Source organism: Enhydra lutris, unplaced genomic scaffold (genome assembly GCF_002288905.1).
Source record: "Enhydra lutris kenyoni isolate GAN:26980312 unplaced genomic scaffold, ASM228890v2 scaffoldscaffold39, whole genome shotgun sequence".
Taxonomy (NCBI): domain Eukaryota; kingdom Metazoa; phylum Chordata; class Mammalia; order Carnivora; family Mustelidae; genus Enhydra; species Enhydra lutris.
In genome coordinates this window covers 23,986,574-23,998,709 of record NW_019154123.1, presented here as the reverse complement: position 1 = coordinate 23,998,709, position 12,136 = coordinate 23,986,574, and the positions used below count along the sequence as shown (strand labels likewise).

General features: G+C 40.9%; 1 protein-coding gene across 3 annotated transcripts in view; it reads right to left on the bottom strand.

Annotated features, from left to right (window-relative positions):
* The window catches only part of LOC111155017 (CD86 molecule), a 67,111-nt gene that overhangs the window by 33,632 nt on the left and 21,343 nt on the right, over nucleotides 1–12,136 (bottom strand). The window contains exon 1 of one of the 3 annotated variants that reach the window (XM_022515015.1): nucleotides 9,251–9,506. The exons of the other annotated variants lie outside the window; for them this stretch is intronic. Within the exon in view, the coding sequence (XP_022370723.1) occupies nucleotides 9,251–9,267 (17 nt within the window). The 5' untranslated portion in view covers nucleotides 9,268–9,506. Of the gene's footprint in view, nucleotides 1–9,250; nucleotides 9,507–12,136 lie in introns of those variants that run through there. 3 annotated transcript variants of the gene reach the window in all.

The following is a 12,136-nucleotide window of genomic DNA, read 5'->3' as shown; positions in this document are numbered from 1 at the left end:
TTTGACCAAAGGGTCAAAGGGTAAATGTAATTTTAATCTTCAAAGACACTGAAAAATTGTTCTCCCCTAAAATTAAATATTTATGCTCCCCCACAACAAAAAAACAAGCATACCTATTTTCACAGAGCATGTTTTCTATCCTGTGATCTTTACCAATAGGGAGAGTTAAAATGACATCTCATTGTCATTTTTAAAAATTATTTTTCATTGTGGTAAAATGCACGTAATATAAAATTTATCATCTTACTCATTTTTTATGTGTACAGTGGTGTTAAGCACAATGTTGTGCAACCATCACCACTATCCATCTCTAGAACTCTTCATCTTGCAAAACTGAAACTCCTTACTTTACTAAACACTGACTCCCTCTTCTCTCCTCCACCCAGGCCCTGGAAACCACCATTCCATCATCTGTCTCCATGAATTTAACTACTCTAGCTACCTAACTGGAATCGTACAGTGTTTGTCTTTTTGTGATTGGCTAATTTCACTTAGCATAATTTATTTGAGGTTCATCCGTATTGTAGCGTCTGTCAAAATTTCCTTCATTTTTAAAGCTGAATAATATCTCCACTGCATGTATACCCCATTTTGTATATCCATTCATCTGTTGATGGATATTTGAGTTGCTTCCACCTTTTGGCTATTGTGAATAATGCTGTTGTGAACACGGATGTACAAATATCTCTTTGAGGCCTTGCTTTCATTTCTTTTGGGCGTATAGTCAGAAGTGGAATTACTGGATCATATGGCAATTCTATTTTTAATTTTTGAGGAACTGACATTCTGTTTTCCATAGCAGCTGCATAATGTTATATTCCCATTAACAGTGCAGAATTGCCCTGTTGCGATTTCTCCACATTTTTGTCAACACCTGTTATTTTTGTTTCCTTATGGTATCCATCCTAATGGATGTGAGGTGGTGCATACTGTAATTTTAAAATTAATTTCTTTTATTATGACTTTGAACATCTTTTCAAATGTATTCAAGATAACACTTCTTTCTTTCTTTCTTTCTTTCTTTCTTTCTTTTTTAGAGAGAGGGAGAGAGAGATGGGGGGAGTGGCAGAGGGAGAGGGTGAGAGAGAATCCCAGGTGGGCTCCAAGCCCAGGGTGGAGCTGGATGCAGGCTTGATCTCACAACCCTGAGATCATGACCCAAGATGAAATCAAAAGCTGGACGCCCAACTGACTGAGCCACCCATGCCCCAAAAGATAACATTTCTTGTTCCATGTACTGTGCATACATTTCTTCTACCTACTTTTAATTAGAGTCTTTGGGCTTTTTATAAATTTTTCTTAACTTGCAGGAGTACTTTAATATTTAAAAAAAATAGTGTTAATTACTAACTAGTTAGAAAGGTAGTGCTTTGTGACGATGAGTTACACATATATTCAGTTACTAAAGGACACAGTGGGTATTCAGTATATGCACCTCACACTTGCTCCTGATTACTCTCTTTTCCCCCTCCCAACAATTTCAGTAGGTTACAGAGCTTGGGCATTAACTCTTGGGCCAAAGCTGACACCACTCAATGGTAGAGCCTGGAAAGAGATTTCTCTATTTGATTCCTATGGACTTCCTCATACTAAATCACCACCAGCATCCTGTTTGTCATAGAATCTGAGGACTAGGAATCCTTTAAATCTGAACTCCCATCTAATATAGGAATCTCCCACTGTTTACAAATCAAAAATCAACATGGCTGACCCAACCAAAGATTTGTTTTTCCTTGGGGCAATGTATTGAACAGGGACACAAAATCAAATTATATTTCACTATAAATTTAACAAATACCTTTGATTCAAATTATTACATGATTCAGTATGGCCCACGGTATTTTGGACAAATTATCTCTATAATTCATGCACTGGGGAGAAGCACTGTGTATGACAAGGAAATCAATACCATTTTAACTTCTCTATTTGGAAATTCTCTCTTCCCCTGAGCAAGAAACGGCCTCTCCTTAACTTCCTCTCATTAATACTGGTGTCATTCTCTGGAGCTATGCAGAGAAACCTTAATACACTTCTGGCAAAGCCCTTTAAGAATTTGGGGACAGAGATCACATCCCTCCTCAAAATCCTGGCCCAGCAGAGAGTCTTTCTAATAAACTTTACTAACATTAATTTGAAGATTGGATCCTGTCCTGGATAACACTTTGGATACTTCATTTGTCAGAGACCTTAATAAAATACAGTGCTAAAATGCTTGAGATTGACATGTTCCTCTACACGCCATGTGAAGAACTTCTCTCAACTCTAGCCATGGAATATGTGTGAGGATGGGGGCTTAGGTTAGGGAACCAGTTTCTTCAATGTTGTTGTTTCTGAAGAAGAGCAGAAATGTCACTGTTTCCTCAGGAATGAACTCTCAACCACAACCACGAGTCATTGCTTTCTCCAGAGGGCCTGAGAAGTAGAAACACTGGCTTTTGAAGGGAGGGAGCAAAAAGGGGAATGGGAGAGGAAAGAACCTAAGAATTTACGGGGGGGATTCTCTGAGAAGAGATTTCTGTCAGCTGTGTTCAGAATAAGGTCTGTAGGTTGGTGAACTAGACAATAATTTAAAGCAAGTAGCCTCCATGTAGCTGAATGTTCACCACAGAAACCAAAGAGCTCCTACTGTACAGCACTTTTCCTTACTATATATATGCCTGACCCATCCTGGACCGTGAGTTAGAGGCAGCTAAATGACTAGTTACAGTCATTCCTCATAACAAAGTGGGATTACTTACCCCCTCCCCACATTGCAGATGAATAAATGGAGCCTCAGAGAGGTTAGGGAACTTGCCCTAGCCACCCAGTAGTAAGTGATAGAGTTGAGGTTTAAACCCACACAGCTTCATTGTGTTCTTTTTAATACTGGTATAGTTCCTTTAAAAGTTCCAGCCAGTTTCAGTGGGGCTGTGGGAGCAAGGAGAGAGGATTCTGATTCTACCTACTCTTAGTGTACTGGGGGAGCAGTACATTCCAAAGGCCAGGTGTGAGGGTAGCTCCTGGGATCAGAGTGCACATTCATGGGAGACAGGCTGTGATGGGGGCAGGAAGACCCAAAGTGTCCCTCCCTATCAGGAGAGTTTCTATCCTAAGCTTCCATTCATTCCACAAATATTACTTGAGCACCCTTTACGTGTCAGGCAGAGAATGCATCTCTCCACTCCAGCCCTGGACAGGTTATCAATTTTCTAGCATGGACCTAGCTCCAGGCACACTTCAGTGTGTTTCAGCAAGTCTCACCTAGAAGATCTCTAGGGAAATACATGTATTTGGGTGGAAAGAGAAGGGGATAAACAAAGGATCTTTTGTATCTCAGATCTGAAGGAACATATGGGATCTAGTTCAGGCAGAAGACAGGATGTGGGGTGGTGGTGGCCAGCCAGATGGTGGGACAGGAGTACAGATATGCTGACATAGGAAGGGAAAGAAGAATTCAAGGTAGAAGTTGGGGATCAATGGAGAAAAATGTACTCTGTTTCACAACTTGACCAGAATATTAGTGGTGATCAGGGTATCAGGAAAGGTGCTAAGCTTGCTAGTGTCTAAGGAAAATTGTTCATTGAGACTGTCTCTCATGAAAACATTTACTGAATATATTCAGTGACAGTCTTGTTCTAGAGCTTGTGGGGGAAATAAAGATGTGTGGGCCTTGCTCCCTCACTCAGTACTAAAAAGAAAGATAGGGTGTACCCATATAACTACAATTTAAGCTCTAGGATCAGTGTGCAAGGTGGCAATGCATACCCTGTCCTGGCACACACAAGAGTCCTTGCTTTAAGCAAAGCAGGAGATGATGCTACAGCCTCTGAGGAGGGAGGTCAGCCTCAGCCTAGTGCTCAGGACCTTCTGTCAATTCATCCTGTCATTGGACAAGCCAAGCTTGTGGACTGGCATTGTGAGTGAGGTCCAGGAGGACCACAAGCTGCCTGGGGCCTTGGCTTGCCTCTAGTTTGACATGCTGCATGAACTACTTCTCAGAGCACCAGAACCTGAAGCTATACTGTTAGAGCAGCTATTACTACCTTTGAGATACTGGGAGGAATAGGGTAGGCTTATTTCCTTTTTTATAAAGTTTCTGAACTGCAAAATAATAAGGTTGCTGGGATTGAAATGTGTCTGACTTTTAACAAGGCTTCTGACAGGGTGTTTTGTGATATGCTTGAAAGGTGTGTGGAGAAATGTGGGATTGAGATTAGTACCGTTAATGGCTAAAAAACTGTGCTTTAATATTGTTCACTCATTCAACAAATATTTATTGAACCAGACATTGTGCTAAGTGCTTGGAATATAATGATGAAAAATACCAGGAATAGCTCCTCATCACATGGCTGCTTGTAGTTTAGTCGGGGAGCAAGATAATCACACAATTAAGTGTAAAATTATAATGATGACAAGTGCTGCAAAGGAGAGGTTTGTGGTACTTTGAATGCCTATTATAGGACTAGTCTAAACTGAGATTTGAAGAATGATGTGACAGATTAAAGATGGACATGTATTCTTTGCTACTCCTCCCATGAGGAGGTGAAGTCTAAACTCCTCTCCCTAAATCTGGGCTGGCCTTAGGGACTTGTTTAACCAATAGAATGTAGCAGAAAGGATGTTTGGGACTTGGCAGGGTAGATCATAAGAAGGCTTACAGCTTCTATCTTTCTTGGAATACTCTTTCTCGGGCTTTGAAACATCATGAAAGATGTCCCACTACCCTGAGACCACCATGTCAAAGAGGCCATGTGTAGGTGTTTGAGTCAACAGTCCCAGCTGTGGCCTGCCTTCCAGCCATTTCTACCAAGCCACCAGACCCTGGAATAAAATCTTTGATCCTCTAGATCCAAGGTCAGTGAACTACAGCCTACAGACCAAATCTGGCCACTACCTATTTTTACAAATAAAGTTTTGTTGGAATGCAACTATACCCATTTATTTAATTATTGTCTGTGGCTGTTTTTCCATTATACTTGTAGAAATGAGTAGCTGTGTTAGGAATGATACGGCCCATTATAGAAAAAAATGTTGACCCTTGTTTTAGGTTAGTACTCTCCAATAGAAATATAACACAATCACATATGTAATTTGAGAATTTTGAGTAGTCACATTAAAAAAATTAGAAAGAAATAGGTAAAAATCAATTTTAATGATATATTTTACTTAATTCAGTATATCTAAAATATTATAATCTCAACATATAATTAATATAAAATTATTAATGGATATTTTGCATTTTTTTCTGTATAAAATCTTATAGGTATTTTACACTTATAGCACTTAGATAAGCTACATTTCAGGTGATGAGTAGCCACATGTGGCTAGTGACTACTGAATTGGACAGTGCAGCTCTAGAGCAGCCCATTCACTAGATTAATACCAACCACCAACTGACTTCAGTTGATGCCATGAGGAATAGAAAAATCACTCAAAAGCTTACCCAAATTTCTGGACCACAACATTGTGAGGCAGAGTAAATATTAGTTGTTTTAAGCTGCTAAGTTTGGGGACAGTTTGTTAGGCATTAATAGGTAAACAGAACAGATTGAATAAATGTTGTATAGGTGAAGTGGAGCGGCTTGGAAGGATTCTAGGCAAAAGGAACAGCAGGTACAAAGGCACTGAGGCAAGAGGGAGAATGAGGGAAGGTTGATGTGGCTTAAATGACTAGACAAGTAGGGAGAGAAGCCTGCAGAGGTCAGCAGGCAACAGACCATGCTTATCTCAGGGGTCAGCAAAGGATTTTGGTGTTTATTCTGAGTACAACATGAATCACTGAAGAAATTAGAGGAGTGACATAATGAGTTTTGCATTTTGAAAAGATGACTTGGCTACTGTGTAGCAAATGGATGGTAGGGAAGTCAGAACAGATGCCAGAAGACCAATCAGTTGGCTACTGATTGTACTGATGTAAATGAAAGAAGATGGCCGCTTGGTCTAGAGTGGTAGTAGCAGATGTAGAAGTGGATAGGTTCAAGCAATATTTAGGATTATAATCAACTGGAAGTAAAGATGAGGGTGAGAGATTGATTGATTGATTGATTGATTCATTCATTCATTCAACAACTGAGTGCCAAGAATCACTCTTGTTTAATAGACTAACATGGTGGATGCTGCAGGGCTTTTTTACTTTTTCACTTGCACAAATAAGTGAAATTCTTTTCTATAAGTAGAGTAGGATAGCTTAATGGAGTCTGGAATGTCAGATGAGTTTGTATTTGATGTGATAGAAAATTGAGAGTTTGAGATTAATGGTTTGGGAGCAGGAAAATTATGTAATGGAAGTTTAAAAAAATAAGCCTATCAGTGACCTGAGGAAGGAGGTGAGGGCTGGTATTACGGTGATCAAGAAAGCCAGGATTAAAGTCTCATAGACCTGAGATGAAGAGGCTGAACCAGCATAGGGACAGTGGGTATGACAAGAAAGGATGAGCATGAATGCCACCTTGATGAAAACATGAACACTTCTTGGTGTCTTATAGACACGGGAGATGATGATTGGCTATGAATGTGCATCACCCATCTTGAGCTTAACTGAGCTCCCCTAGCAGCCATGTCTCTCTCTAGCTCAGGCTGGATCATATGTCGGACTTGTTTTCCAATCTCTTCTTGGAGCAAATCTTTCTGGGCCCCATTTGTGGAGAGTTTTTCATACTTAACACTGACTTACTTTGATTAGCTGTCCCTCTCCTCACCCATTTGGGAGCATGGTGCTTCCACACAGATATGAGGGGAGCAGCATCAAAGATGCATACGTACAAAGAAGAAATGTCTATGTAGACTCATAAGGAGGAAAGGCTGCTTTTATTCATTCCCTGATATATTAGGTAACTAAGTATTAAAATCAAAAGTCCATTCCCTCACTTACTCAAAAGAAGTAGCATAACATGGTGAAAGCATTTAATTTTTCCAGTCTCCTTATAACAAGTTTATGTACAAGACAGATGTCCAGTTCTCAGTCATATCTAGAATCAGATCTTTCTAAGTCAAGGTGCATCGCTTTTCCAAATTATCAATGGTTTTGGAAACCATTTTTTCCTTTTTTTGTCAAAAAATGCCTATGGGTGACCATCATGCAAAGTTTACAGGCAACTCTGTGCGCGTCTGGTCAAGGGTTCCACCTACCACAAATAAGACCCACAGAACTCCCTAAAAGGCATTTATGCCAACCCTGGAATAAAAAAGTAAGAGGGCCCCTTCCTGTTCTCTCAGAACCAGAATCATGGTCAAAGAGAGAAAGCCAATGTTTCAAGAGTACAAATTGAGGGACGTCCCCTCTCCCTATTCTGTATACCAACCCTACCCTGGTGCTTGGAATTCCCAAATTACTCATTCCTTGGGTAAAGGCATTTTTGAAAGCCCCTATTAAAATACAAATGCTAGCGAGGAGGGAGCAATATTTTTTGTTTTTAGCCATTAAGAGTTAAGTGCAAGTTAATTTATCTAAATGGGAAAAGGAACTCAGAAAGGAACCATACTCTTAAATAAAAGAAGGAGAATAGTGAATGGGAACCTTCCTATTCTGATGGGGGGATGGAAAGTGCTGAAGACACATTTTTCTTCTACACATATTCAAAATGGTGTCTGTTTCCCAAACCTCACCCTGACTATACTACGATCTACGGTTCAGAAACAAGTCTGTATATGAGGTTAGAGATGAGGATAAAGGTCAAATAAAGGATTGTGTGCCCCGCCTATGGCCCTATCCTTCTGTCCTGTCCCCTAAATACCCTTATTTGCCTGACCAAGAAAGGTGAATTGTCAACACTTGCTTGGACTCTGGATAACTACTCAGGAACTTTCCCACCACCCTCTTTGCTTGTTTCGGACATGTTTTGTTCTTGCTCTATTTCTTCACAGCTTTAGTCTCCTGGTCAGAGACCCCTAGACTTACCTCTTACCTCTCTCCAATTTTTGAAACTTGGTATTTGAATCTCGATTTTTTCCCAAAGAATCTGGCTTGGCTTAACTTTTCACCTTTTATGTTCTTTCCTCTCCCACCGTAGCCTCAACTCCATAACATCTGATCCTCATCTCCACCAAGAAGAGATATCTGATATCCAGGGATATTAGAGTAATGAAAATATCAAGCTCAAAGACATAGTTAAACAGTGCAATCGCAAGGAGCCATTTCCTTGCCTTCAAAGCATGGTTGCTATACAATAATTTTAGTGTGACTATCTAATTAGTACTGTTTTCCCACTAGGCTAAAATGTTCAAAAGTATAAGGACCATGTCTTTTATGCTCCCTGTTAAATACCCACTAACTGTGACATCGTTAAGCACTCAATAAATATATTTAGGACATACCAATTAACAGATATTTATAAAAGCTTATACACAAGATAGCTCATGTAAATAACATTAATGGTACCTGCAACAGCAAACAGATGAAATAATAGAGAACTATGAACTTGTGCACATAGTTAGACTCATTTAAGTCCAGAGCCTTAGTCCCAAGAGGTTGCATGTCAGAGGAATAGACCATCTCCTTAGTTATAACCATTTGAGAGGAGTGGGAAGTTCCCTTGGCCAAAAATTATTTTCACCTGTCTCTCCTTAAATAACTATTAGTGGAGGCACTATTTTAAGCCTATTTGCAAATGCAAATATGTTCATGGTATACAGAACACGAGCCCACTGCCTGGGCTCTTTTTGACCTAAGACTTTCTTTTCAAATGAGCTGTTGGTCTCTAGTGCCAAGAGGAGCCAATATTGTGATGGGGCATTTAGAGGGGAAGAAGAAATGTAGAAAAGAGAGGAGAAAAAAAGAGAGAGAGAGAGAGAGAGAGTGAGTGAGAGATAGGAAGAGAAAGGCCAAGTAAGAAAACAGAGACCACTGCAGAGGCTGTGGGTTTTGCTCCAGATCTCTGGACTTCTTACTAGCACAAGGGTCTCAGGCAGGGCCAGGATCCCTGGATAGCTTCTCCTGCAGCAGAGCTACTTGGAGCCCCCAGCACCCTGATGCCAGGGGTGGTTGCTGGTCGTTTGGTAAGTGGCCCCTTCTGTTTCCTGCCTGTCCTGTCTCTTAGCTCACCAAAGCAGACAAAGGTCTCTGGCTGGAAGAGAAACGTTTTTGTAATATCCTACCTCCAATGTAGCCAGTCTCAACATCAAGCCTGATGCTCACGAGTTTTATGCATGTACTCCACAAACCTACTTACCCACTCCCTTGCCAGTCGTCAGCCCCACCTCTGAGCATTCTGCCCCAGACACAGCTTTATCTAACACCACGTTCCCCAGGCATACGAGCTTCATAAGAACATACCTGTCACAAATGCCCATCTACTGCAGCTCCCAGAGACCAGATGCATAAGCCCAGTGGCATTCCCGAGGAACACAGAAGCAAGGTATTTGGAACAAATGAAAAGGAGCCTTTGTGAGCTCCCCCAAACCTCCTAACACTCCTTGTAGAGAAAGAAATAATGTCAGGGCTGAGGCTAGAACTCAAATGCAGAAAGGGGAACTGACAAGAAAGAAATAGCACCACAGACAGGGGCTGGTTCCAGATAACTTCTGATGGCAGGTGGGCATTTCCACCGATGAAAATGACTACAAATGCACTAGCGGAGAGTGAGTGAATGTAAAGCCCTGAGGAAACTCCCCAAAGACAGCCCAGCCACAACCATGACAAACACTGACAGAGATCCAGGAGTGCAACTTTTGAGGCCTAAAGGTAAAGGTTCAGCTCAGTTTAACAACAGTTTTACTGGACTGCCGTGTACTCCAGACTGTTTCTGGCTTGGCAGAGCTGCAGGAGACAGTCTACAACCAGAAAACCCAGAGACTGGGTATTTCTCTTCTCACTCCCCACCCCCAAACCATTCATTTGAGTATACCTCCATGGATCCTGTTAGAAGCCAATTAACATCCACAGCCCGTTTTTAAATTATCCTGATCTAATCCTAATTGTCGTAATCTAGAATGTTTCTATTACCTTGGCTCCTATTTCTGGAAGTGGGTGGTACTCTTGAGCCTGGAAACAAGTCCCAAGCAGAAGACTGAAAGCTGTGTGAATGCCAAGTCGGATTTTTCCAAACCTAGTGCTTCCTCAGGGTCAGGGTTCACACATATAATAATCATGCCTCAAATGTATGGTTTCTTTTTCTGACCCAGTCGGGCCTTGAGAAGGCCTCTGCTCAATGTTTGGAGGCATTTATGTGCCTATGAGCGTGCAGCATTTGCACTCAGGAGGGGAGCAGCTCCCTCTGAGCATGTCTCCTCCACTCTCTCGGAGGCTAGTTGTGCCCTGCAGGACTGGAGAAATTAAAAGTAACAAAGGGAAATCTATGTGTTGTCTGGGTTGAGAAGGAGCACCCAAGCAAGGACGTGTAGTGCAGGGGAAGTAGCATAGCATGGGTTTGGAACTGGTGGCTAAGGTCAAATCCTGGCTTGACCCCTGGGCTGTGAACCCATTACTGAACATCTCCTCATCTCAGTCTTTTCATGCAAGAAAGGTGACCAGCATCCTTGCTGCATTGTTCTGCAAGACAGGTGGGATCTTGCATGCAAATCACTGGGCACAGAGCAGGCTATACAGCTAGCTAGTCTTTATTCATACTTTTCTGTCTTCCTTTCAGACTTTCCTGTTCTCACTTTGACCTTTTTTTACCACAAAAATTATCCTTAACCACGGGAAAGGTGATGGTCATTCTTCCCCAAACTGACCTGTCAACTCCTTCACCTTCCTTCCAGGGCCTCCCAAAGCCAAAGGGCTCCAGCGTGAGTCCTGGCCCCTGACTCATAGGGTCTTCACTTCCTCTCAGCCATTCTGTGTGCATACCTTGGAAACTTCATCCTTTATTCAGATAGGCCCCACCTGGGGTTTTCCTCTGGATTTTACAATCATATATATATATTTTTTTATTTGAAAGGGTCCATTTAGTTTCCTTATTGTAACACATGAAATTACCCATGTATCAGGGCACAGGAGTATTAATTTACATTCCACTCAGTTTTCAAGTTTCCTTCTTTTCCTTGTACTCAGCAGTCATATAAAATAGACTAAATTGGAAAGTATTGCTGTCAAAATATTTGGAATTAGTACTTCCCAAACTTTAGCCATTCTAGCTACTAGTACCACTTCATATCATTGTCAAATCTGTATTATTTTTTATATACTTATTTTTCTCTTGACTTAATTTGAATCAGTTTATTATAGAAGGAATCTTTATACCAACATGAAAATTTTTAAAAACCAGTATCATTTACCATAAATAAAGGGTGAATAAAAATAACACCTCACACAGGGCTTTGGAATTACAGAGAACTGGGTTCAAATCTGGCTCCACCAGCTGAAACGTGTGTGTTCTTGGGGAAGTCACTTAACTGCTCTGAACGCTAGTTTCATCACAGAAATAATACTAAATATCTCATGAGCTTGTTGTGAGGATCAAATAAGAAGACATATATATGATGCCTCACACAGATTCTGACATACAGCAGGTTCTTTTTAAAAAGTTGTTTTATCGTTTTCTTTTCGATTTCTTCTCTTATCTCCTCATTCACCTCCTGCTTAGAGCAGTGTCCAAATGCACTACAACACTGAATTAATGGCAGATAAGGGGTGAGGCTGGCAGCAGAAATAGAAGACATCATGGTGTCATGGAGTTCTCTCACTTTAAGACTTCATTAGCTTTACAGGGTCATCCCAGTCTCTCAGAAGTCATCCCAGTCTCTCACTGTGAAGCAAAGACCCCTTCGATGTTCTCTCTAGTAGATGGATGTCTAGTCTTTGCTTTCTCACTTATGTTAGAAAACTCACTACCTAATAAGACAGTTAAAAGAGAAAGGTCTCCTTTATAATAATCTCCTACCTCTCCCTCCCCAGCCATATAGGTACTATATAGCTGTCCGTGTCCTGTTTTCTAAAACTATTGGTATATGTATTTTTAACCTCTTTACATTGAACCTCCACATAGTTGAAAGCTTTTATCATAAATTTCCTTAATAGCCTCTTTTCTTGGCTAAAAAGTATCAGTGTCCTCAACTGTTCCTCATATGATGTGGTCTCTAGAACCCTAATCAACTTGGTGGTTCTCCCACTGGCACCTAACTCCCTGAATTTATCAACATACCTCTTTTCAGAGAGGGCTCATGGAATGGAATAGACAGTGATAAGATGACTTTCACTAATGAGTCAGAGATCACATAA